Source organism: Populus alba, chromosome 6 (assembly GCF_005239225.2).
Source record: "Populus alba chromosome 6, ASM523922v2, whole genome shotgun sequence".
Taxonomy (NCBI): Eukaryota; Viridiplantae; Streptophyta; class Magnoliopsida; order Malpighiales; family Salicaceae; genus Populus; species Populus alba.
Window position 1 is genome coordinate 4,809,759 of NC_133289.1, and position 27,824 is coordinate 4,837,582.

At 34.5% G+C, this 27,824-nt stretch overlaps 2 protein-coding genes across 3 annotated transcripts in view; one reads left to right on the forward strand and one right to left on the reverse strand.

The window, feature by feature from the left end:
* LOC118032636 (protein NUCLEAR FUSION DEFECTIVE 4) overlaps positions 1-2,934 on the forward strand; it is a 38,879-nt gene extending 35,945 nt beyond the window's left edge. Inside the window, exon 3 of the mRNA XM_035037405.2 lies at positions 2,258-2,934. Within this exon, the coding sequence (XP_034893296.1) occupies positions 2,258-2,678 (421 nt within the window). The 3' untranslated portion in view covers positions 2,679-2,934. The remainder of the gene's footprint in view (positions 1-2,257) is intronic.
* On the reverse strand, positions 1,615-25,441 carry LOC118032638 (cuscuta receptor 1). 2 transcript variants are annotated; one of them, XM_073410092.1, is made up of 6 exons: positions 25,047-25,441; positions 24,798-24,953; positions 24,637-24,711; positions 24,313-24,483; positions 23,929-24,087; positions 1,615-1,792 (listed from the first exon to the last, which is right to left on the reverse strand). In XM_073410092.1, exons 1-6 carry the CDS (start codon positions 25,414-25,416, stop codon positions 1,758-1,760), a joined length of 966 nt encoding a protein of 321 aa, XP_073266193.1. In that variant the 5' UTR covers positions 25,417-25,441; the 3' UTR covers positions 1,615-1,757. The 2 variants fall into 2 exon arrangements, with proteins under 2 accessions (XP_073266193.1, XP_034893297.1); XM_035037406.2 differs by lacking the exon at positions 1,615-1,792 and adding an exon at positions 22,710-23,848 and having other exon boundaries at positions 25,047-25,440.
* Positions 25,442-27,824: the final 2,383 nt, after the last annotated feature.

The window sequence follows — 27,824 nt, forward strand, 5'->3', positions numbered from 1 at the left end:
TGAGGTTGGAAGGATTTTAAATAAAAAGGATTCTGAAATACTTTTTTTTTTTTTATTTTCTACAATAATAGAGAAATAGACAAATGAAATGGTCATCGCATGCAACGTCTTCCCTACGGCAAAAACAGTGCCATCAGTGTCAGTCTTGTTAATGGTAGTAGAAAATTCAAAGTGTCTAGCTACGAGTGGAATCCTTTGCTTTGTGGACCACCACTCCCCAAAAGCTGCAGTGAAGATTTTTACAAGAGGAATGTTGAAAATATTCCAAAAAAATCGAATAAAAATTTGAAAACTAATGAAATATTTGAAAAACCAGCATCTTGCCACTTATTTCATTGGCTTGGTCATAGGTTTTACAAAATGGTTTTTCACTTTTTTTTTTTAATGTATCTTTCAAAGTTCAAAGTTCGTTTGTGTTTGGTGGAAGAGAGAATTGCTCCATTGGAAATACCTTCACAATTATAACTGCCGGCTTCTTTTCCCCAAGATTGCAGGTGTTCGCCGTAGTTTGGGTAGTTAGAGGAATTTTGGTTGTATACAAATATACCGCTGGCTTTGTTCAAGCAGCTCTTTATACTACAAGACGAATCAACACACTCGATCTTATGATTGTTGTTGCTGTAGTAGCAGATCGATTTAATTTACTGTTGTCTTTTACAATGAAAAAGTTGAGAAAGTGTTCGTTCATGAATTGTATTAACAGCCCACTTGTATGACACTGGAATTCAATTCCACGCTATCGATCCTGTGGTTTGGATGGAATTGGTCGTCGTCATCACATGATTTTCCATATGTAATAAAGTTTTCTTTATTTGGCTTATTGTCCCATTGATTCTTCGAGGGAATTCCCAAGTTTTTGCTTTACATCAATACTAATTCAATGGCTGGTAACACACATGACTCTCGTCTCTCTGTTACGTTCCTTTTACTTTTCACCATGGTTTTTGAACCCTATCCAAGATTGACCGGGAGCAAATCTTGGATTGTGGGTCAGGTGAAACTTGAGAAGGTTATTTATCAAGAAATTCTCAAATCCTACCAATGTCAATTCTAACTTAGCAACATCGTCTTTTTATTTGTTAATAATATATTTAAATAAAAATCAAGATTCAAATTAATTTAAATAATATAGTTAAATGTAAATGAAAACAAGATTTCAAATAATTTCACTCTTTCTTTCATTTTTTTTTTCAAAACCTTCACCATTCTAATCCTTCTCAGCTATCATATCTCCCTTCATTGATATTGTTATCAAATAGCAATAGTGCAAATAATCATGCTCTTGGAGATATCAAAATTATCCTACAAATCAACAATTCCATTCATATAGGATTTTAATTTTTCTTGTTTCAAGATTTGTTAGATTAGTGTTAGATTTGTTATTGGATGGTATGAAACATTAATTTAGTCAAACTTGAACCGATTCATAATAAAATTTTTAAAAAGCATTCACTGTGGCTATTAAAAGCATGTTTGTTTTTGTATTTAAAAAAAAAACAGAGAGACCAATTTGCCAACAAGCTATAATAATAGAACCCACAGGTTGATTGATGAAACCCTGACCCCATGCTCTGGGGACCGCTGAAGAACACCTTGAAAAATCTTACATTTTACTCTAACTTTTTACAAGAGACAGATGAACTGGTCATCGCGCGCGACGTGTTCCCTACGGCCGAAAATAATGCAGTGGCTGTCAGTCTTGTTAGTGGTTGTGGAAAATTACATGCTATGACGAAGAAGAAGGTTGCTGCATTCATTCATCGCTTGACCTGATGATGGCTCGATGGGCCACCTGCTAAGACAAAAGAAAAGAAAGCTGTTAACAAGCCACGATGTGCCCGCAAGGTTTTTTCCTCCTATGGAAAACACATTTTACTATCTTGGCGTTTATAAACGGATGATTGCGTGTCCTTCGTCATGTGTATCAAGAACCCAGTAAAACCATCTATTGGACATTGCGAGCGTCCTCTGAGAATTAAGTTGCATCGGTTTTTCTTCTGTTATATGCTCCAGATATTGATGCTCGTAGACGGAGAAAACAGATGCATAAGAAGCATAGCTCATGTTCTGCCAAAATGTCATATGAATGTTACTTGACATATTTCCATGAGCTTTTGTCTTTGGCACATCCTCAAATTTCGTTATCAGTCCATTGTAATTGTCTGACTGTCGGTTCCAAAAGAATACAGACTGCACAGGCTACAATATTTTTGTGGTGTTGTATTACTTTGATGCGTTGGATATTTATTCCTTGCAGATCAAAAACAATCCCTCGGACAATATGGATGACGTGCACTCAAGTAATCATGATTATAACGTACCTGTTGTTTGCTTCTGCAATTGATGGTATCCTTTACGCCGCAACAGCATTACTTGGGATCTGCTATGGAGTTCAGTTCTCGATAATGATACCGACTGTCTCTGAGCTTTTCGGCTTGAAGCATTTTGGTTTATTTTACAACTTCATGTCACTAGGAAATCCTCTCGGTGCGTTCCTTTTCTCAGGTCTCCTGGCAGGCTATGTATATGATAACGAGGCAGCAAAGCAGCAGGTACCAAATTTGCTGTCCTGTTCAAGCATCTCCTGCTTGGGTCCAAATTGTCCGGTTCAAGCAGCAGGTACCATGGGAAGCCATTCTCCTGAAGCACATGACATAGTAGATATTCCGGCTATGTAAATTCCCTTTTTTAGAATTTGCAAAATGCGTTGCAAGTTTGAGTGCCAACCCAGGAAATCAACAGTCATCTAATTCATGTTAATACTAGTTATGATGATAAAGTTTTCCTTTCCATATGACAGCTAAAATGCAATCGAGGAGGATAGTTATCGATGATTGATATCCTGTTTTAGCTAGAAGTATACCGAACAAGGTTCATGTATCCATTATTTTTGGTTTCCTTGAAAATGCACTTCTAAATTTCTTCGATGAATAATTTTGCATTAGTGTAATGGTTCAGCTCAAATCTTTGAGTGGTTTTTTTGAATCGGATAACTGTTGTTTTCGATCTATAATTTAGTTTAGATTGCTTGCATTTTTATATAATTAAGTTCATCTTGATCAAAATAAAATCATAGCATACATATTAAATAGACATTAAAACTTGCAATGTATAGCAAAACAAAATTCTTTTCTTATTTTCGGATAAAAGTTATTGTATTAAAGGGAAGAAACTATATAGAGCACGAGGAGCATATCTCAAGAAGTATAAATGCTTGTTACCTAGTTTATTTGACAAAACAATAACAAGTAAATGAAGCAAAAGCTAAAAAAAAACTGAAAAAGAACAAAAGAAGATTGTGAAGATAAACAGTAGATGAGTCAGTCGACCGATTGATTATATATAAAATTGTGCTAAACAAAATCTTAAAATTAGCAAGAGTAATTATATTTCATGATTCTCAGAGGCACCAAATACACCTGAAAGTAGCTGGGATATGAAACCTAGTTCGAGCTCTATCAAACGGGACTGAACCAAATAAAAAATATCTTTGCAAACATCCTGATGAGATCAATAAATCTTATGAAAAACTTGATTATTTCTCTCACACTAGATGAAGTAAATAGAGGTACAGAAGGCTAGCCAAGTAAGTAAATGCGTAAAGTCCTTTTTTTTATTATTCTTCAAGTGCTTGTATGCCTACTAAAGTAGATGATGTTATGTCAAAGAAGACCAACCCATAAAGGTCATATTCGTGATAGCACCCTAAATTGTAGCAAAGAAAGGACACTAAAAGAATAAATGTTCATGTGTTTCAACCTGTAACCCACAAAGAATATATATCGAAGAGGGAATGATCTAAAAAGCACGTAGTCTATTCATGATATTGAGACGACCTATAAAGGTAAACAACATGATAAAAGAGTCTCAGGATGAAACCTGAAAATCAGAGAAGATGGTGTATAGAGTCTATGGGTCTAGAATTTTTAAGAACCTCCCATGCCGAGTCAATAGAGAACCTCCCCCAATGAGTTACCGTTCCAGACACAATGGTTTGGTAAGGCACTCTTGGGTTAAAAGTAATTGAGTACCCAATGGAAAAAACCCAAGTATCCCTCTTAATGATGTATGGGACCTTAGAATTCCATGACAACCCAGTATAAGTGAGCACCCTAAAAGACACTAGGTCGCATAACCGTTGTCTATCTGGTAACCAAATAATCTAACCACATAGAGGTAGTAGTTTTAGTACCAATATTAAAGACAAACTTCCTTTTACACCAATCTTTGATGAGTAGAACCTTCCTCCATGACTAAGAAGACATTAAAAGAGGCATGACATGCCCAAAAGATCTGCCTTTGAGTAAAATATTATGGACCCATCATGACCAAACTGATGATCTATCTGATAGTAGTCGTTAGCTTGAGAATAACCATTTCATTCCAAGTTTAAGCTTTCCTTATTCTTAGGCCACCTTTTTTAAACGATATCAAACATAGACACGAGCCACCTTAGCCCCTGAATGGGAGATATAGTAGCCTTTATAAAGAAAGGCAACCAAGATATCCTTAATCCTCTTAATAATAGAGCAAGAGAGAATAAACATGGTTGGCCAATAAAACTGGATGGAGAAGAGAAATGATTTGATTTGTTGAAGATGCCCAACAGAAGTAAAAAAAAAAAAAAAAAACTGAGATCCACAGCTTAATCTTGGTGAGAATCCACTCTACTAAAGGCTTATAATCAGAGTGAGTTAGTTTAATAGATATCAATAAAACAACCAGGTATCTTATTGGTAGAAAACCTAACATGAAACCCAAAAGATCTTGTAAAGAGGTCCCAAACTCATCATTAACTCCTGATAAAAAGATTGGGCTCTTCTTTGGATTTATAACAAGACCAAACAACCCTACAAAATCATCCAAAGCCTTCCTCACAATCTTAACTGAGTTCTATTTGCTTGATAATAAATGATAAGGTCATTAGTAAAGCACAAGTGAGTAATGATATTCTGTTGGCACTCCCAGTGATAATGAAACCTCGGGTTCCGTAAGGCCTTTTTAAAAATACCTCTTAAATTCTCCATAGTTAGGATAAAAAAATGAGGGGACAAAGGATCACCCTATCGAAGAACCTTGGAATATGGGAAGAAACCACGACTTTCTCCATTAAAAAAAAAAACTATTCTTGTATGAAAACAATTCCAACAACAAAATTGAATAAAACAAATTCAACAAAAAATATGAAAATCAAATATAATACAAAATAAACATAAAAAAATAAGAAAAAAAAATCCTACTTTAATTTTGTAGTGAGTGAAGTTGAGCAGAGAAAAAAAAAACAAATTCCACATAATATGTTGATTAAAAAAAAAAGAGTAAAACTGAGCAGAGAACAAAAAAAGAGAAGAGAATGACTTACCTGGTAGGGATGAAAGACAAATAAGAAAAAGAAAAGAGGAGTTAAGAATGAGAGAGAGAGAGAGAGAGAGAGAGAGAGAGAGAAACATATTTGTTTTTTTACAAAAGAGGAAGAGATAAGAAGAAGAAATGCTTGTCTTTTGTGATATTAGGGCATCTGGTCTTTATTTGGGTTTTTTTTTTTTCGATGGATAATTAAATTTTAACATTTTCCTTGGTATTTTTGTCTGTAACATTTAATTGAAAATTTTCAGAGCCCCTCAAATATCATCGATGACTTTTCAGTCTATTAGTAATTCCATTTGCAACGAACAATAATTAACAGTGTCATTGAGAAGTGAACAGTGAACACTTCTAAAGCTCTCCAGAAAATATCGATGGACTTAATCTGTCGGTGATTCCATATATAATAAGTATTGTCGCACCCGACATCGCGGCGGCCCTAAATTAATTTTAAATCTTTGGAAAGAACGGATTTCTGGCATCCTGTTCTTTGATGGGAATAGTCTTGTTTAAGGAGTCGCCACCTAGTATTATGGTCATTAGGAACCCTAACTGGTCAACAGAGATTCTATGGTTCGGGACTGGTTACGTAAAATGGAAGATATTATCACCCCTTAAACGTCCTACCTGAGGCAGGCTGCATTGCTAGTTTCGTCTTAAATTGCTAAATGTTTATTTTTTTTATGTTATGAAAAATTTGCTTACAATATTCCTGACTCTGGCGCCAGTGAATATTAACTACGAATATTTCCAACTCTAGCGTTGATAAATATTACGTAGCTAAAAAAAATAAATTTAAATAAAATGTTTTTTTTTTATTCCCGACTCTGGCGCCAGTGAATAAATAAATAATACTAGATTCATTTTTACACATGCACATATTTTTTATTTTTCTAGCTAAAATAAAATAAAATACAACGAATAAAAATAATATAAATTTAAACCGGTATTTTTTATTCCTGACCCTGGCGTCAGTGAATAAACCAATAAATTTACATTATTTCTATTCATCCAAATAAAATAAAATACAACGAATAAAAAATAATATAAATTTAAACCGGTATTTTTATTCCTAACTCTAGCGTTAGTGAATAAACCAATAAATTTATATTATTTTTATTTATGCATACACATTTTTTTTTTTTTATTTTTTCTCTACCTCTTTTTTTATTTTTTCTGTTTTTTTTTATTTTTTTGGGGCCGGGCCGGACCCAGCCCAGCCCAGCATATATATTTTTTTTGGGGCTGGGCCCAGCTCAGCCCACATGGGCTGGGCTGGACCCAGCCAGCCCGGCCTGGTCACTGGCCCAAGCCAGTGACCAGCTGGGCAAGAGAAAAAAAAATACTAACAGCACGCGTGAATTGTTCACGCGTGCATGAACACTGGTGAAGGTAATTAAATTACCTTCACACAGTGTTCTTGTAACACTAAAATTGCGTTTTAAAATGAAGAAGCAAAAAAGGTGTGGCGATACCTGCTGCTGGAGATGATGAAGAAGGCTGCGATGCCGGTGGTCGTCTGTTCTCTTCTCCTCTGCTTTACTATGCTTTGATTCTCGTTTTCCTTTGCTTTCTCTCCTGGTTCTGGAAACACTGAAGGCAGTTGCAGCGATCTCGTTTCCTCTGCTTGTGTTCTTTCCTTCTGCTGTTTTTCTTTGCTTGCGTTTTGTCTCCTCTGTTTTAAGATGAAGGAAACCAGACAGTGGTGATGCCGGTTGTCAATAGTCCTTGGTTCTTGGTTGTTCTTTTTCTGCAGGGACGAAGGCCATGACTGATCTGTGACTCTACCCTGCCTTTCTCCCCCTTCTCTGTATATTTTTTTTGGTTTTATCTGCTCTGTTTCTGTGCTGTGAGTTCTCTGTTTTTGGGTTGTTTTTCTTCTTCTTTTCTGGTTTTTTTGCTTGCGTTTTTCTGGTTTTTTCTGGGTTTCTTCCTGCCCTGTTTCTGGTTTTTTCCTCTGATTTTCGGCCTCCTCTTCGACTAGGTTTTCTGCTTCCTTTTATAGACTCCCCAGCCCCTCTCTTTTAACTAGTCCTGTCTTTGCAGGACTCTTCTCTTCCCCGACGAGATCGTGGGCGATAGACATGGTCCACGATTGGATCAACTTCGTTGCAGATCTTCAGCCTGTTGAATCGGGATGCAGAAGACGAACACGACTGTTTCACCAGCAACGGCGACGTTTCGGCAGCAATGGATTCCACCAGTAACGGCGACGTTTCAAGCAGCCATGGACATTTTCAATTTGACCCCTGGACTTTGGAAATTCGGCAATTAGACCCCTAAACAATTAAAAGTTTCTTTTAATCTTGCCCTTTTGGATTAATTTCAATTAAGTCTCTAAATTATAATACTATTTACAAAACAGTGGATTGTCCAATTTGACCCTTAATTAAATTTTTAACTTTTAATTCTTTCAAAATTGATCAATTAACTCTCAAATTACATCTCCAAACTTTAAAATTTATTGTCTTAACCCCATTGTCAATTATATTTAATTTTTATTATTTGTTCAAAAATTTGGTTATGACAGTTGCCCTCTCTTTATAATATTTACTATGCAACGATATTAGAAAATTTCATTTTCTTTTAGCTTTGTGTAGTAAATTTATAAAGAAAATTAGATACAAAAAGAACTTTTGCCTCTTTTTTAGAGTCTTGAAAACTTCGAAAACCAGAGATTGACATATGACTTTTATAGAGAAAACAAGTCATTTGGAAGACAGCCAATTTTTTTCTTTTTTTTTCTTTTCGTTTTTTTTTTTGTGATGGTATATTGTAATGGGTTACCGGCCCAGATGGTCACATTGTAATGGGTTACCTGCCCAGTATAGGATGGTATATTATAATGGGTTACCGACCCAGGTGGTCACATTGTAATTGGTTACCTGCCCAGTTGGTATATTGTAATGGGTTACCGACCCAGGTGGTCACATTGTAATGGGTTACCTGCCCAGTTGGAATATTCTAATGGGTTACCGACTCAAGTGGTCACATTGTAATGGGTTACCTGCCCAGTATAGGATGGTATATTGTAATGGGTTACCGACCCAGGTGGTCACATTGTAATGGGTTACCTGCCCAGTTGGTATATTGTAATGGGTTACCGACCCAGGTGGTCATATTGTAATGGGTTACCAGCCCAGGTGGTCACATAGAGTCAAGATTTTTTTTTTTTTAATAAGATGAGGGCTCGAAGGCGCGCTCGAATGGAGATAAGACGAGGGCTCCAAGACGCGCTCGAATGTAAGACGAGGGCTCGAAGGCGCGCTCGAATGGAGGTAGGATAGAAAATGCACTACCTTTGATGGTCGAGGGCTCGAAGGCGCGCTCAAATGTAAGACGAGGGCTTAAAGGCGCGCTCGAATGGATAAGACGAGGGCTCGAAGGCGCGCTCGAATGGAGGTAGGATAGAAAATGCACTACCTTTGATGGTCGAGGGCTCGAAGGCGTGCTCGAAAATAAATAAGACGAGGGCTTGAAGGCGCGCTCGAATGGATAAGACGAGGGCTCGAAGGCGCGCTCGAATGTAAGACAAGGGCTCGAAGGCGCGCTCGAATGGAGGTAGGATAGAAAATGCACTACCTTTGATGGTCTAGGGCTCGAAGGCGCGCTCGAAGAGAAATAAGACGAGGGCTCAAAGGCGCGCTCGAATGTAGGTAGGATAGAAAATGCACTACCTTTGATGGTCGAGGGCTCGAAGACGCACTCGAAAATAAATAAGACGAGGGCTCGAAGGCGCGCTCGAATGTAAGACGAGGGCTCGAAGGCGCGCTCGAATGGAGGTAGGATAGAAAATGCACTACCTTTGATGGTCGAGGGCTCGAAGGCGCGCTCGAAGAGAAATAAGACGAGGGATCAAAGGCGCGCTCGAATGTAGGTAGGATAGAAAATGCACTACCTTTGATGGTCGAGGGCTCGAAGGCGCACTCGAAAATAAATAAGACGAGGGCTCGAAGGCGCGCTCGAATGGAGGTAGGATAGAAAATGCACTACCTTTGATGGTCGAGGGCTCGAAGGCGCGCTCGAAGAGAAATAAGACGAGGGCTCAAAGGCGCGCTCGAATGTAGGTAGGATAGAAAATGCACTACCTTTGATGGTCGAGGGCTCGAAGGCGCACTCGAAAATAAATAAGACGAGGGCTCGAAGGCGCGCTCGAATGTAAGACGAGGGCTCGAAGGCGCGCTCGAATGTAAGACGAGGGCTCAAAGGCGCGCTCGAATGGAGGTAGGATAGAAAATGCACTACCTTTGATGGTCGAGGGCTCGAAGCCGCGCTCGAATGGAGGTAGGATAGAAAATGCACTACCTTTGATGGTCGAGGGCTCGAAGGCGCGCTCGAAAAGAAATAAGACGAGGGCTCGAAGGCGCGCTCGAATGGAGGTAGGATAGAAAATGCACTACCTTTGATGTGGAACTGAAAGGTGGTGGAAAAATACAAAGATTTTTTTCTTTTTTGGTGGCCTAATTCTCATGGGCAGCCTGCCCAGGTTGAAAAATTATCAAAAAATGATAATTTTTTCAAAAGCAATTTCATTGATCGCCATTTCAAGTTGGCCTTCCACTGGATGGATTCTGTTCAAAATATTTTCTAATGCAAAAGTCATTGCTCAATGTTTCAAAGTTTAAATGATATGCATGCATCATTACCTGATTTGAAATATAGGCCCCATTTCTTCATAGTCTTCTTGTTGATTGTTTGGTGAGATCTTACTATTTGATTTGAGTCATCCTCGTTGCTTGACTCCTAGCCCACTCGAGTTGGCCCATGTAAGTTTATTTCCAGATTTGTTTACATAACTCAGCTTTTGAGGTACCCATCGTGACTCACTTGCTTGCTAGAGATTTTCTAATCTCGTCACATAATTTGAGAGGATTATTCATTACCCCTCATCTCACTGCTAAAAACATTCGGTATCACTTGCTGAAAGGATCGAGCTGTCTTTTGTAAACCAAAATGCCCCATTGTCTTGTTGTAAAGGATGATAGATTTTCCTTAAACACAATGTTGCCCCCTTGTACTGGTAATTGCCCCCAAGTGTGCTATGTCACCGACTTAGATGAACAATGGATTTAAGAGGCCACTCTCTCATTTGGTAAAGGAATATGGGTCTAGAATGAATCTTGAAATCTTGATCTTGTATTTTAAAAACAAAAATTATTTCGATGCGAGTCTAAAACAATTTGCTTTTGAAATCTTGCAACTCCTTGGTTATTTTCTTTCTTGTAAAAGAGATTATTTGCTATTGTGTTTGGCAATGAGGTCTTCGGTGAAAATATGTCATGAGATGACCTTTTGTTTCGAAGTGAAGGGCTCGAGAAAAAACTCGAGGTTTTGTAAGAGAAAAACTTGTCTCTTTTTGAACATTTATTTTTATCAGCATGAATAATAATGAGTAGTTTGTTCTTGATGTCATGAATCTTATAAAAAAGCATTCTTTGCATTTTGATAGCATTGTTTATTGTTCTAGATTGATTGCTTGCTTGATTAGAAAGGGCTTCTATAGGCACGTAACGTAGGCTGTGGTTTTCGGCTATGAAATAAAAGAATTCATAAGGCTCAAAGAGTGTTTCAGGGTTTCAAAGACTAAAGATCACGATCAATAGTTTGACTTTTGACGTCATTCATATTTTCCTTTGCCGCTCTTCTTTGATTTGCCCTTTTTTTTTCTTTTCCATTGCTTCGCTAGAGCATACTCACTTTATCTTGGTTATCACTTTTTCTTGAGATTTGGGCATGCCCCCTAGTATTTGAGTTTTTTGGGCTCTTTTACATTTTGGCTTTCTCATGGCTTTATCCTCTTTCTTGATCATTGAAATTTCACTTGCCCCCTTTTTTGTGATGTGGGCATGATCCCTAGCATTTGAGTTTCTTAGGCTCTTTTGCCTTTTGGCTTTCTCATGGCTTTATCATCCTTCTTGATCATTGAAATTTCACTTGCCCCCAATGTAGGGTGTGATCTTAGTCGGGATTTTTTTATGAAAGAAAAATTATTCAGGCTCAAAAAGGGTTTGCAAGGGATGTACTTATTTTAGAACGTGAAATGAATAACAAAGATGGCCTTTCCTCATTTCAAGCGCAAACATCTATGATCAATAAACTTTGACCTTGTATAGTGTGATGGTTTATTCTTTGCAAAGATGCATTTCATGAGTTATGAGCAATAAGTTCACTACATACCATTATTCATACATTTAAAAACACATGATTCAAGAGTAATGGGGTAAGGGTGTTTATTCTTCTTTTTTTCAATTGTTTTTATAATTTAGTCACCTCAATTATGGAGTTGCTTGATTCATTTGTCATTCTACAAGTAGAATGTCAAAAATGTCGTTTTTGAAAAAACATCAAATTATTTTTTGAAATCAAAATGCCAGATCAATTTTTTTTCAAAACTCTAATAGGGAAACTGATTTCTCGGTAAAAGAGATGAATTGCGTCTATGAGATTGCACCAGGCTTCAAAGATGTGTTTGTGAATAAGAAAACTCTCTCAGAAAAAATAAATAATGTTAATCGTAAACACGATTGACTGACAAACTCATTATTTTCATTGAAACTTTAGAAAATAAGTAATGACAACATCTTGGGCTATGAATACTGGTATGATAACATATAAAGAGGCTAAACATTTAACGATCATTGATTGGAATTTCTGGAATATTTCAATCATTCATTCTCCTCGACAAAAGCATCTTTTCAACAATCAATTGAAATCAAATGTAGATCATTCTCGACCTAATATCACCATAGCTTTATCTTCAAGATAGTTGATTTCTAGGAGTCGATGCGAAGCAATTAGCTATAGAAATGAGAAGTGTCTTGGCAACCACCTTCAGTGAAACCGTTCGTCTCAGTCGGGTTAGCAATCTTACCTAACCCAATGGCTTGTTCAATCCTCTCAGCTATAACAATCAGGTCAGTGAAATGTTGTGCAGAGCTTCTAACCAAGTATTCAAAGTACGGAGCTTTAAAGGTGTCGGAAAATAAAGTGATCATCTCTTTTTCCAACATGGGAGGGTTAACTTGTGCAGCTACCTCACTCCATCTTCGAGCGTACTCTCTTATGGACTCTTTGTTGTCCTTCTCCATAGCTTGCAAGCTTAAATGATCAGGTCCCATGTCGATATTGAACTTATATTGCCTCATGAAGGCATCAACTAAATCCTTCCATTTTTTAACCTTAGTATTGTCCAACCGCGTATACCAAGTGAGGGCAACATTACTCAGACTGTCTTGAAAGAAATGAATCAGCAGTTTCTCATCATGAACCACCTCAGCCATTTTGTTGTAGTATGCTTTGAGATGAGTTATAGGGCATTGAGTTCCCGTATATTTAACAAATTCTGGCACTCTAAATTTTTTTGGAATGACCACGTTGGGCACCAAACACATCTCAGCAGCCTTTATAGGATCATATAGGGGAATTCCCTCAAATGCCCTTATCCTTTGTTCAAGGGCAATGAATTTGTTCAGCTCATCTTCTTTTACCATTTTGCCCTTTTGAGATTCATTCTCTGTAGAATCAATGGTAAACGACATTCTCGTGGGGTATGCTGGATGAAAATGCATGGCTTGTTGAAAATCAGACGACAACCCATTTGCCACCAGATTCTGTAGATTGAAGGGATTTACAAGCATAGGTTCAGGCTGAGCTGTAAGTGTTGCTTTTCTGGATTTATCTCTCAAGGCCTGCTCGAGTAGACTAGTAAGCCTTGCGACTTCTTCTTTAATATTGTCCACCTCTTTTTGATGTTAGGCTTCCAACTGGGCTCTTTCTTCGTTTTCCATTTGTCTTTTGTCGAAAGGGTTTATTATATGTAGGTTTCAAATGGGAACCTATATTTCAACCTGTAAATGTAAATCATGCAATTTATGCAAAATGTTGATTCAATTAAAAATACATATGGAATGCAGACACGTCCTTCACGGGATGACAACCTAATAGGAAGATCCTAATTGTTGAGTGCATCAAAGGGTTGGTCATTATCTAGTTTCAAAGGGTCTCTCGCATGCTCAGTGATCGTCCATAAAAGGTCGATATGAGGCTTACAAGAAGTGTGAAAATAGAGGCCCTGAGTAATATCAGTTTGGCATATCAACCACTTCCAAGTAAACAATCAAGCGAGAGTTGGATGGTTTCACGAGTCTTACCCAGGCTAAAGCCATTGGGGTACCGTTACTCCCTCACTTATCTTAAGTTGTAACGTGTGTGCTCTTAACGTGATGCATGATAATATAAACAAGGATGCATGCTAAAGCAGTAAAATGCAGGAAAAAATAAACAAATAAACACAACGCAACAAACATTATAGCAATTTACAAACAAAAAGCAAAGCTTGGTCCATTAATCCCCAGTGGAGTCGCCATTCTGTCGCACCCGACATCGCGGCGGCCCTAAATTAATTTTAAATCTTTGGAAAGAACGGATTTCTGGCATCCTGTTCTTTGATGGGAATAGTCTTGTTTAAGGAGTCGCCACCTAGTATTATGGTCACTAGGAACCCTAACTGGTCAACAGAGATTCTATGGTTCGGGACTGGTTACGTAAAATGGAAGATATTATCACCCCTTAAACGTCCTACCTGAGGCAGGCTGCATTGCTAGTTTCGTCTTAAATTGCTAAATGTTTATTTTTTTTATGTTATGAAAATTTGCTTACAATATTCCTGACTCTGGCGCCAGTGAATATTAACTACGAATATTTCCAACTCTAGCGTTGATAAATATTACGTAGCTAAAAAAAATAAATTTAAATAAAATGTTTTTTTTTATTCCCGACTCTGGCGCCAGTGAATAAATAAATAATACTAGATTCATTTTTACACATGCACATATTTTTTATTTTTCTAGCTAAAATAAAATAAAATACAACGAATAAAAATAATATAAATTTAAACCGGTATTTTTATTCCTGACCCTGGCGTCAGTGAATAAACCAATAAATTTACATTATTTCTATTCATCCAAATAAAATAAAATACAACGAATAAAAATAATATAAATTTAAACCGGTATTTTTATTCCTAACTCTAGCGTTAGTGAATAAACCAATAAATTTATATTATTTTTATTTATGCATACACATTTTTTATTTTTTATTTTTTCTCTACCTCTTTTTTTATTTTTCTGTTTTTTTATTTTTTTGGGGCCGGGCCGGACCCAGCCCAGCCCAGCATATATATTTTTTTTGGGGCTGGGCCCAGCTCAGCCCACATGGGCTGGGCTGGACCCAGCCAGCCCGGCCTGGTCACTGGCCCAAGCCAGTGACCAGCTGGGCAAGAGAAAAAAAAATACTAACAGCACGCGTGAATTGTTCACGCGTGCATGAACACTGGTGAAGGTAATTAAATTACCTTCACACAGTGTTCTTGTAACACTACAATTGCGTTTTAAAATGAAGAAGCAAAAAAGGTGTGGCGATACCTGCTGCTGGAGATGATGAAGAAGGCTGCGATGCCGGTGGTCGTCTGTTCTCTTCTCCTCTGCTTTACTATGCTTTGATTCTCGTTTTCCTTTGCTTTCTCTCCTGGTTCTGGAAACACTGAAGGCAGTTGCAGCGATCTCGTTTCCTCTGCTTGTGTTCTTTCCTTCTGCTGTTTTTCTTTGCTTGCGTTTTGTCTCCTCTGTTTTAAGATGAAGGAAACCAGACAGTGGTGATGCCGGTTGTCAATAGTCCTTGGTTCTTGGTTGTTCTTTTTCTGCAGGGACGAAGGCCATGACTGATCTGTGACTCTACCCTGCCTTTCTCCCCCTTCTCTGTATATTTTTTTTGGTTTTATCTGCTCTGTTTCTGTGCTGTGAGTTCTCTGTTTTTGGGTTGTTTTTTCTTCTTCTTTTCTGGTTTTTTTGCTTGCGTTTTTCTGGTTTTTTCTGGGTTTCTTCCTGCCCTGTTTCTGGTTTTTTCCTCTGATTTTCGGCCTCCTCTTCGACTAGGTTTTCTGCTTCCTTTTATAGACTCCCCAGCCCCTCTCTTTTAACTAGTCCTGTCTTTGCAGGACTCTTCTCTTCCCCGACGAGATCGTGGGCGATAGACATGGTCCACGATTGGATCAACTTCGTTGCAGATCTTCAGCCTGTTGAATCGGGATGCAGAAGACGAACACGACTGTTTCACCAGCAACGGCGACGTTTCGGCAGCAATGGATTCCACCAGTAACGGCGACGTTTCAAGCAGCCATGGACATTTTCAATTTGACCCCTGGACTTTGGAAATTCGGCAATTAGACCCCTAAACAATTAAAAGTTTCTTTTAATCTTGCCCTTTTGGATTAATTTCAATTAAGTCTCTAAATTATAATACTATTTACAAAACAGTGGATTGTCCAATTTGACCCTTAATTAAATTTTTAACTTTTAATTCTTTCAAAATTGATCAATTAACTCTCAAATTACATCTCCAAACTTCAAAATTTATTGTCTTAACCCCATTGTCAATTATATTTAATTTTTATTATTTGTTCAAAAATTTGGTTATGACGTGAAATCTATCTTTTCGGAAGTATAATGAATAGTGTCATTGAAAAGTGAACAATTTCAAAACTCTCTGAAATAAACCAACAGACTTAATCTATTAGTATATTTATTGGTATTTTATAGTATGTCGGTAATGCCATTTGTATAAAACAATATATGTGGCCATATTGTATCTATATGCTTTATCTATCCATCATGCAAATACTTAAAAATACAACAACGCAAACAATATAATAATACTAGTTTTGTGTAAAATAATAAAATTACAAAAAATTAATGTTTCCTTATCATGTAATAATAAATGCATGTCAATGTCATTACACTAAAGATAATTTCATTACACATTCGTGTGTTGTGCAAATTAATCAGGATATTTTTCTTCAATTTCATCTTCGTCATCGTCATCTCCATCATAATCTTTTGCATTGGTTTTGTATGTCCGTTGGTTCTCAAAGCCTTATTTAACTCCTCAACGTTAACATCAACATCAATAAAAACATTCTCGTAATGTGAAAATTTAAAATTTTATTCTAAATCAGTAGACAAAAACAACTCGATATCAATAAATTATTTGATCAAATTAAAAAATATTGTCTTCCAAAGTTATATAGTAGATATTCCGGCTATGTAAATTCACTATTTTAGAATTTGCACAATGTGTTGCAAGTTTGAGTGCCAACCCAGGAAATCAACAGTCATCTAACTCATGTTATACTAGTTATGATGATAAAGTTTTCCTCTCCATTTGACAGCTAAAATGCAATTGAGGAGGATAGTTATCGATGATTGATATCCTGTTTTAGCTAGAAGTATACCGAACAAGGTTCATGTATCCATTATTTTTGGTTTCCTTGAAAATGCACTTCTAAATTTCTTTGATGAATAATTTTGCATTAGTGTAATGGTTCAGCTCAAATCTTTGAGTGGTTTTTTTGAATTGGATAACTGCTGTTTTCGATCTATAATTTAGTTTAGATTGCATGCATTTTTATATAATTAAGTTCATCTTGGTCAAAATAAAATCATAGCATACATATTAAATAGACACTAAAACTTGCAATGTATAGCAAAACAAAATTCTTTTTTTATTTTCGGATAAAAGTTATTGTATTAAAGGGAAGAAACTATATAGAGCATGAGGAGCATACCTCAAGAAGTATAAATGCTTGTTACCTAGTCTATTTGACAAAAAATAACAAGAAATAAAAAGCAAAAGCTAAAAAAAATGAAAAAGAAAAAAAGCAAATTGTGAAGATAAACAGCAGATGAGTCAGTGGACCGGTTGATTACATGTAAAATTATGCTAAACAAAATCTTGAAATTAGCAAGAGTAATTATATTTCATGATTCTTAGAGGCACCAAATGGACCTGAAAGTAACTTGGATATGAAACCTAATTCGAGCTCTATCAAATGGGACTGAACCAAATAAAAAATATCTTTGCAAACATCCTGATGAGATCAATAAATCTTATGAAAAACTTGATTATTTCTCTCACACTAGATGAAGTAAATTGAGGTACAGAAGGCTAGCCAAGTAAGTAAATGCGTAAAGTCCTTTTTTTTCTTCTTCTTGAAGTGCTTGTATGCCTACTAAAGTAGATGATGTCATGTCAAAGAAGGCCAACCCATAAGGGTCATATTTGTGATAACACCCTAAATTGTAGCAGAGAAAGGACACTAAAAGAATAAATGTTCATGTGTTTCAACTTGTAACCCACAAAGGATACATGGCGAAGAGGGAATGATCTAAAAAGCATGTAGTATATATATTCATGATATTGAGACGACCTATAAAGGTAAACAACATGATAAAAGAGAGTCTTAGGATGAAACCTGAAAACCAGAGAAGATGGTGTATAGAGTCTGTGGGTCTGGAATATTTAAAAACCTTCTATGCTGAGTCAATAAAGAACCTCCCCCAATGAGTTACCGTTCCAGACATAATGGTTTGGTAAGGCACTCTTGGGTTAAAAGTAATTGAGTACCCAATGGAAAAACCCAAGTATCCCTCTTAATGATGTATGGGACCTTAGCATTCCATGACAACCCAGTATAAGTGAGCACCCTAAAAGACACTAGGTCGCATAATCCTTGCCCATCTGGTAACCAATAGTCTAACCACATAGAGGTAGTAGTTTCATTACCAATATTGAAAACAAACTTCCTTTTACACCAATCTTTGATGAGTAGAACCTTCCTCCATGACTAAGAAGACATTAAAGGAGGCATGACATGCCCAAAAGATCTGCCTTTGAGCAAAACATTATGGACCCATCATGACTGATTAGTACTTAAAAGTGCATGTTTATAAAGGGTTTATATCATCATTTTGCACTTGAAGTATCAGTAACTCCTTAACTAAAGCATGTTTTATAATAACAAGTCTAATATTATAAATTACCCTAATATATGGTAAATGTTCATCTTAAATGCAGGCATATCACATAAATCAAAGGATTGATTGATGAATTCAACTACTGAAATTTTGAAGATAAAGAAGGGTGAAGCTTAGAAAAGAGACGTTGGTGCAGTCCAAACTGGAATATTGTTCGGTAATTGGATCATATCTCGAGTTCTAGATATCCACATGATCTGAAATTTTTACAGAGATTTGATAAGACATAGGCCTACAACTTTCATTTGGACATCAAGATCTAAGAAGGCCGTTTTCAAGTCCAAATTATAGCAACAACGGAGAAGTCTGAATCTGTCCTGCAGCCCAAACACTGTTCAGTGTTTGGCCCATATCTGAAGTTCTAGAAGTCCAAATCACCTCCACTTTTTTTTCCTGGAAAGCTGAGTCAATTTCCTACAACTTGCATGCTTTCAAGTGGACCCAGTTCTGATGCTAACATTTTCGTTTTATTTAGACAAGATGATAAGGATTTTCACTAAGTCAAAAGTTGGCCACCCACTCAACAATGAGTCATCAAAGCAATAATTCTGAATTTTGGCCTATAAAAGGAGGCATTTGCCATGTATTTAGGGGTTTGGTTGTTTAGATCAAGTTCATGCTCTTTATTTTCTCTCTTTATATTTTTGTAATTCTTAAGTTTTGCTTTCATTAATTTCTTGTTTATGCTTTTCATTTCCTTTCCTTTCCTTAGTTAACTTGTATTTTATTTATGTTCTTGTTTTGTTTATTTATGTTTCTTTTCTTCATTATGTTTGGCTAAGTTTATTATGTCAAGGTGAAAAGGTTACACTAATGGTGTAAGAACAAGTATGGTATAAACTCAATATGAACCTTAATGTTTAATATTAACATGTCTTATCTTTTTATCTTACTAATTCTTAATACCTTGCTTGTTAAATGGTTAATCTAAATTTGTGTTGTATAATACTTGGTACAACAAATGCTTGGCACTCTCATAGCCTAACCGTATGGTATTACCTACACCTGGGCTATGAAAGGTACGTGATTTGTTGTTAACATCAATTAACATCATGAATTCCTGATAATATTTAAAATTTTGGTGTTATGTAAATGAGATAATTAATATGATCATGTTAATAATTTATAATGAGCTATTAATGACAAATCATCCGAATGGAACCTCCTTCGTGTGTGGTTTCCAAATTGAGTAATAAGAGTTTATACTATACTTGTTTGAAATACCATTGGTGGATCCTCTAACCTTGACATTTATTTTTATCATTGTTTTAATCCTACATTAATCTTCCATCTCAAAGTTCTCATTAATTTCTTCCTCCTCTTTTTTTTATTGTTATTATTATTATTACTACTAATATTATTACTATTATTATTATTATTATTATTATTATTATTATTATTATTATTATTTACATTCTTGTTATATTTTATGTATGTTAAGTATGCTCTGTGTTTGATCAAGGATCCTGACATTGTTGGTCTTGCCTTGTTCATCCGCATCATAAATCTGTTTATATTATATAATATATCTCTTTGATCTTTCCATAAACTCAGTATATAAGCTGGAAACCTGTGACCCGATCTTTTAGATCATTCTCAGGTATAACAACGCCACGTACTGAGTATTATTATTATTATTATTATTATTATTATTATTATTATTATTATTATTATTATTATTGTTGTTGTTGTTGTTGTTGTTATTGTTGCTATTATTGTTATTGTTGTGTTGTTATTTATAATTTATACAATTAACCTCTCTGTGGTTCGACGCCGGTCTTGCCGGGTTATTTATTACTTCGACACTCCTGCACTTGGGAGAATACATCAATCTTTTGGTCGTGTCAATGACCAAACTGATGATCTATCTGATAGTAGTCGCTAGCTTGAGAATAACCATTTCATTCCAAGTTTAAGCCCTCTTTATTCTTAGGCCACCCTTTTTAAAGGATATCAAACATAGATCGGAGCCACCTTAGTCCTTGAGTGGGAGATAGAGTAGCTTTTATATAAAAAAAAAAAAAAAGGCAACCAAGATATCCTTAATCCTCTTAATAATAGAGCAAGAGAGAATAAACATGAAGGACCAATAAACCTGAATGGAGAAGAGAAATGATTTGATTAGTTGAAGACACCCAATATAAGTAAAAAAAAATTGAGGTCCACAGCTTAATCTTGGAGAGAATCCACTCTACTAAAGGCTTATAATCAGAGTGAGTTAGTTTAATAGATATTAATAGAACAACCAGGTATCTTATTGGCAAAGAACCTAACATGAAACCCAAAAGATCTTGTAAAGAGGTCCCAAGCTCATCATTAACTCCTGATAAAAAGATTGGGCTCTTCTTTGGATTTATAACAAGACCAAACAACCCTGCAAAATCATCCAAAGCCTTCCTCACAATCTTGACTGAGTTCTATTTGCTTGACAATAGATGATAAGGTCATTAATAAAGCACAAGTGAGTAATGATATTCTGTTGGCACTGCCAGTGATAATGAAACCTCGAGTTCTATGATGCCTATTTAAAAATACCTCTTAAATTCTCCATAGTCAGGATAAACAAATAAAGGGATAAAGGATCACCCTATTGAAGAACCTTGGAAGATAGGAAGAAACCATGACTCTCTTCATTAAAAAAAAAACTATTCTTGTATGAAAACAATTCCAACAACAAAATTGAACAGAAAAATTCAACAAAAAATAAGAAAAAATATATAATGCAAAATAAACATAAAAAAAAAAAAAGAAAAAAGAAAAATCCTACTTTAATTTTGTTGTGAGTGAAGTTGAGCAGAGAAAAAAAAACAAATTCACATAATATGTTCATTAAAAAAAAAAAAAAAACTGAGCAGAGAAAAAAAAGAAGAGAAGAGAATGACTTACCCGTTAGGGATAAAAGACAAATAAGAAAAAGAAAAAGAGAAGGAGTTAAGAATGAGAGAAAGAGAGAGATAAACGTTTTTGTTTTTTACAAAAGAGGAAGAGATAAGAAGAAGAAATGCTTGTCTTTTATGAAATTAGAGAATCTGGTCTTTATTTGGTTTTTTTTAATGGAAGGTTTTATTGATGGATAATTAAATATTAATATTTTTAACATTTTTCTTGGTATTTTTGTCTGCAACATGTAATTGAAAATTTTCAAAGCCCTTGAAATATCACCGATGACTTTTTAGTCTATTAGTAATTATGTCTACAATAAACAATAATTAATAGTGTAATTGAGAAATAAACAACTCTAAAGCTCTCCAGAAAATATTGATGGACTTAATCTGTTGGTGATTCCATATGTAATAAATATAATGAATAGTATCATTGAGAAATGAATAATTTCAAACCTCTATGAAATAAACCAACATACTTAATCTTTCAGTATATTTATTGGTATTTTATAGTATATCAGTAATGCCATCTGTATAAAACAATATATGTGGCCATATTGTATCTATATTCTTTATCTATCCATCATGCAAATATTTAAAAATACAACAACGCACACAATATAAATTACCAGTTCCATGTAAAATAAAAAAATTACAAAAAATAAATGTGTTTCTCATCATGTAATAATAAATGCATGTCATTGTCATTACACTAAAAATAATTTCATTACACATTCATGTGTTGTGCAAATTAATCAGAATTGTCTTTTTCAATTTCATATTTGTCATCATCATCTCCATCATAATTTTCTATATTGGTTCTGTATGTTCGTCGGTTCTCAAAGCATTATTTAATTTCTCAAGGTTAACATCAACATCAATAAAAATATTCTCGGTAATGTGAAAATTTAAATTTTATTCTAAATCAGGAGACAAAACATCTCAATATCAATAAATTATTTGATCAAATTAAAAAAATATTATCTTTCACAGTAACTAAGATGTTCTATTTCAATTTTTCATCCGCATATGAGAAGTCACATGATTAAAGGTTGTTTTCACGGTTGACTTGACTTTGGTAGGGTCATTGATTTTCACTTGTCTTTTAAGTTTTGTGACTTCAATAATTATTTGTGATTTCCTCCGTCTAGATTTCGACTCTTTCTATTAGTTTAGTCGATAAAAATAAACCCTCCAAATTCTTAATTTTTGTCTTGTTAAACTGCATTATCAACCTTGAATATGCATAAATCATTGTATAAATTTCTAAACTAGGCATGGTGTATTTACGGTGCCACTACCTTTTCTTTTGTTTGAGAAATAACCCTTAATTATTTCTAGTTCTTATAAGTAATTTAAGAAAGTTATTTTATGATCTAATAAAAAAAATAAAATTAGTAATACAAGATTAAATCTCGATATTCCGATATTTTTTTATTGTCATTCCAAGGCAAAGTGAAAAGTAAAAGGAACGTAACAGAGGGGGGCGAGACCCCTGTGTTACCGACCATTGAATTGATGATCTTTCTGCTGGCACCATGCATGATGTAATGCTAAAACTTGGGAATTTCCTCGAAGCATCAATGGGACAATAAGCCAAATAAAGAAGAATCTATTATGCGTGGAAAATCATGTGATGACGACGACCAATTCCATCCAAACCACATGGTCGATAGCGTGGAATTGAATTACAGTGCCTTAATAAGGGCTCTTCCTAATATGAACGCGCAACGTCGCTGGTTGTAGGGTACAGTACTGCGCTCTCCTCCTATAATTGCGTGGGTATACTGCCATCAAGATTATTATAACCCCAGAGAAGAAAGCTCAGTTGGGAAAACTCACCAATCGATTTTGGAATGCTACCAGTCAAATGATTATGGCTAAGATCCAACGTTATTAGATCAAAGGATTTCTGAAATGCATGTTCTAAGGATCCTTGTAGCATATTTCATGACAGATAAACATGCATAAGGTCTGAAGAGTTAAAGAAAGATGGTAAGGTTCCAGAGATGTTGTTATTTGAGAGGTCCAAAACTTGAAGATACAACAGAAAGTCAAATGAAGAGGGAACGCGACCACTGAAATGGTTATAAGACATGGATAAAAATGTTAAACTTGGAAAATATGATACTATTTCTCTAGGAATGTGGCTTTCGAAGTTATTGTTAGAAATATCTAATTCAGACAAATTCTGATGAGGATGAATTGGCAATTGAAAAGTCCCTGAAAGAGAATTGTTGACCAAATGGAGTTCATATAGGTTTGTGTTGTTCTCTAACAACCAAATAGGAAACCCTCCCCTCAATTTCAGGTTAGAAAAATCAATGTCTTGGAGGCTGTATTGATGGAGGAGGAATTTGGGAAAGGAAAATGCTCCACCATATCCATTGCCAGATAAATACAGATGCTCTAATTGGAACTTTGGGGCCAAATTATGCTCCTCTAATTCTTCAACATATATTTGGTTATTGCTACCAACGAAATACTTGAGTTGTGAATGGTTGAGAAATGAGCTCAATGAGATGGGGATCTGAAAGTGGTTGTCTGAAAGTGATAAATCTCGGATAGATATGAGACTTGTAAGAGGAGAGAAGGAAATGTCTCCAATAAAGTTATTGGAAGACAAATATAATCCTTGAAGGGATGTCAAATTTTCCAAACACCAAGGCAAAGCACCACTGAGATCATTCCCGCTGATATCTAGATTTTGGAGATGCTTTAATTGAAATAGGCCTGAGAATTTTTTGATTCATAAAAATTTTAGTCAGAGAAGAAGCAGAACACCTAAGGAGGGGAAAGGTGGTCAGACTTACCTTGGGCTTTAGGGATGGAGCCATTGAGTCGACAGCCATTCAATCTTAAACTCTTTAGAGTAGTAATCTTTCTGACTGTTTGCAGAAAGCTATTATCGACAGTGGACAAACTCAAATCCAACTCTTCTAAATTCTTGAGAGAAGCCAGAGAAGCCAAGTCTACAATAATCAAACCCACAAGAAATTATTCTTGGTATTCAAGAGCCGGATAATGATAAGGAAACAAGATGATGAAACCAACAAGAAGCTCCATTATAATGTCCCCGCTACAATCAATTAAATTCCTATAACTAGGAAAATATGATTTAAAGCACGTTTACAAAGAAAAAGAGAACAATTAACAGATATTCAGGATCACTTTTAGGCATCAATACCACAAATTACCTTTATCTAATGTTGTTCCGAAACTTCCTTCAAGATTATTCTTAGCCAAAGAAAGGGTCCTGAAGTATGGGAATTTCATCAACGATTCCAGCAATGTAAATGGAAGAGCTCTTCCATTTGAGGTGCTATTAGATAATGAAATGAAGCTTACATTTCCAAAACCTCTAGTATCTGCAGGGGACAGCAGAAGTAAAACAAGTTTTAAAACCTTTTGAGCTTTTATTCTAGAGCAAAATCATCCTCGAAAATACAATTCAATTAATGAGATTTTAGGTTGATCAAGAGGTAAAGCTACCATCAATCAGTGTGGAAAGCAATCAATACCTTCGGATAACACAAATTTGTCAATCTCGTTTCCCGCTAGGTTCACTCTCTCTAAGTTGATCAAAGCATCTAGCTCTAGGTTGTCGAAAAACAAAAATTTAAGATTACGTCACAGCAAAAATCACAGATTGGTTTTTAGGAATCGAAAAAGGTGAGGTTACCAGTCACATTGAACGATCCTTTGAGTTGGTTGTACGCTATATCCAGGGATTTGAGAGATGAAAGCCCACCAAGGGATGAAAGGACGCTGTTGTCGAATTTGTTTTCGCCTAAATCGAGAAACACCAAGCTGTCAAGTCCGGATAGTCTTTCAAAACCTGCATGGGCATTTCAATCAGTAGCTTGAAAAATATAGAATCTATTTTTTTTTTCCTGTTGAAATTGCAGTATCACGCAAACAAGAGATAAACCTTCATTCTCAACACAGCCAACTATAAAATTTCCCCTTAAATCAAGATGTTGCAGTTCTTGGAAGGGACGAAACAAAGAGACATTTAGGTACAAATCTCCCAATCCCTCTTCCCTTTTGCCTGGAAGATAAAGTTCGACAACTCGTCCTGTAGTGAAATTGTAGTCAACGCCTTCCCAAGAACAACAGTCGGCTACTTTTCCCCAAGGTTGAAGGAATGTGCCGCTTGAGTAATTAAAGGAGCTATGAATCCGCAAGAGAGCACTTCTCTCTTCGTCTAAACAGCCGTGACATGACCACCAGCTTTGTGACAAAACCATAGCATAAATCATCAGTGTCCCTGCTAAAGAAGAGAACCTGTTTAAACCCATTTGGACTCCTCGATGAAATTATGTATCGAAAAGCAACGGTCAGAGGCTCTTTATAAATAAGATCGTTGGAATGCAATTTGCAATATCACAATCAAATGTCATAATTTTCCACCGGCCATAGACAAAGTCCTCTCTTTCGGCTTATTTTCCAAATTCATATTCTTGGTGGAAAGTGCTAGCTTGATTATTTTTATATTTTAAAAGTATTTTTAAAAACATTTAATTTTTTTTAAATTTTTTTATTTATTTAAAATTAATATGTTTTTAATGTTTTTAAATTATTTTGATGTGCTGATATCAAAAATAATTTAAAAAAAATAAAAAAACATTATTATTATATATTTTGACACAAAAAATTAATTAAAAAACATCTATAATTACACTATCAAACAATAAGTGTTTGTAGAAAATGACATAACGCGTACACAACTAAAATTCAAAGAGAAATAGACAAATGAATGCTTTCAGTAACGAGTGCAACCTTCCTAGTCAAAAAAGATAAACTTTTTTTGTTTTCTACAATAATAGAGACATAGACAAACGAAATGGTCTTTCCATGCAATGTCTTCCCTACGGCAAAGATAGTGCGCCATCGATATTAGTCTTCATGGAGCCTGCTTATTTTTATATTTTAAAAGTATTTTTAAAAAAGATTAAATTTTTTTAATTTATTTTAAATTAATATGTTTTTAATGTTTTCAAATCACTTTAATGTGTTAATATTAAAAATAATTTTAAAAAAATAAAAAATCATTTTTAATATATATTTTGACGAAATTTTTTTTTTAAAAAACAACTATAATTATAATATTAAACAAGCTCGTGTTTGTAGAAAATGACATAACGCGTAACGTAACTAAAATTCAAAGAGAAATTGACAAATGAATGCTTTCAGTAACGAGTGTAACCTCTCCGATAAAAAAAGATAAACTTTTTTTTGTTTTCTACAATAATAGAGACATAAAACAAATGAAATGGTCTTTCCATGCAATGTCTTCCCTACGGTAAAGATAGTGCGCCATCGATATCAGTCTCGTTATAGCCTGTTTATTTTTATGTTTTAAAAATATTTTAAAAAAAAATTAAATTTTTTTAATTTTTTTATTTACTTTAAATTAATATATTTTTAATATTTTTTATGTTGATATCAAAAATAATTTTAAAAAAATAAAAAAATATTATTAATAAATATTTTAATATAAAAAATTATTTAAAAAATAATGATAATCATACAATCAAACAAGTTCGGGTTTAAAGAAAATGACATAACGTGTTTACAACTAAAATTCAGAAATAGACAAATGAATACTTTCAGTAATGATTGCAACCTCTCTAATAAAAAAAAATAAACTTTTTTTGTTTTCTACAATAATAGAGAAATAGACAAATGAAATGGTCATCGCATGCAAGTCAGTGTAAGTCAGTCTTGAGATTCCTTGTCAAATTAAGCCACGTAAGTCATCTCAACCACACATAAACAAGTTGCTATTTTAACTTTAATTTAATAATAAATAATAAATATGATGGGTACAAAGGGGAGAATATACATGATAAACTTTAACAGTGCCATCAGTGTCAGTCTTGTTAATGGTAGTAGAAAATTCAAAGAGTCTAGCTACAAGTGAAATCCTTTGCTTTGTGGACCACCACTCCCCAAAAGCTGCAGTGAAGATTTTTACAAGAGGAATGTTGAAAATATTCCCAAAAAAATCGAATAAAAAATTGAAAACTAATGAAATATTTGAAAAACCAGCATCTTGCCACTTATTTCATTGGCTTGGTCATAGGTTTTACAAAATGGTTTTTCACTTTTCTTTTTTTAATATATCTTTCAAAGTTCGTTCTCAAATCTTCTATAGGGTTCTTAATGTTTTTATTTATGACATTCAAAATATTTCTTTTAAAAAAATTAAAATAATATAGTTTCATTTTTTTTTAAAAGACTGTCTAATCATTTAGGTTTCACTAATCGTTTCTTTAATTATATATATATATATATATATATATATATATATATTTTATCAACGTTCAGTCTGAAATAGGTATTAAAATAATATGATGTTGAGCCAAATTGAATTTAATAATAATAATAATAATAATATAATCAGCTAGTTAATATTGTATTTTAATATAAAATGCATGTTTGATATTATGATGTAAATGTTTTTTACTTAAAAATATATTAAAATATTTTTTAAATTTTTTATATTTTCAATATTAACTTATCAAATAATAAAAAACAATAAAAAATAAAATAATATGATCTTGAGTCAAATTGAATTTAATTATAATGGTATAATTAGTTAATTAATATTTTATTTTAATATAAAATAAATGTATGATATTATGGTGTAAATATTTTTTAAAATTTTTAACATTAACTTATCAAATAATAAAGAAGCAATAAA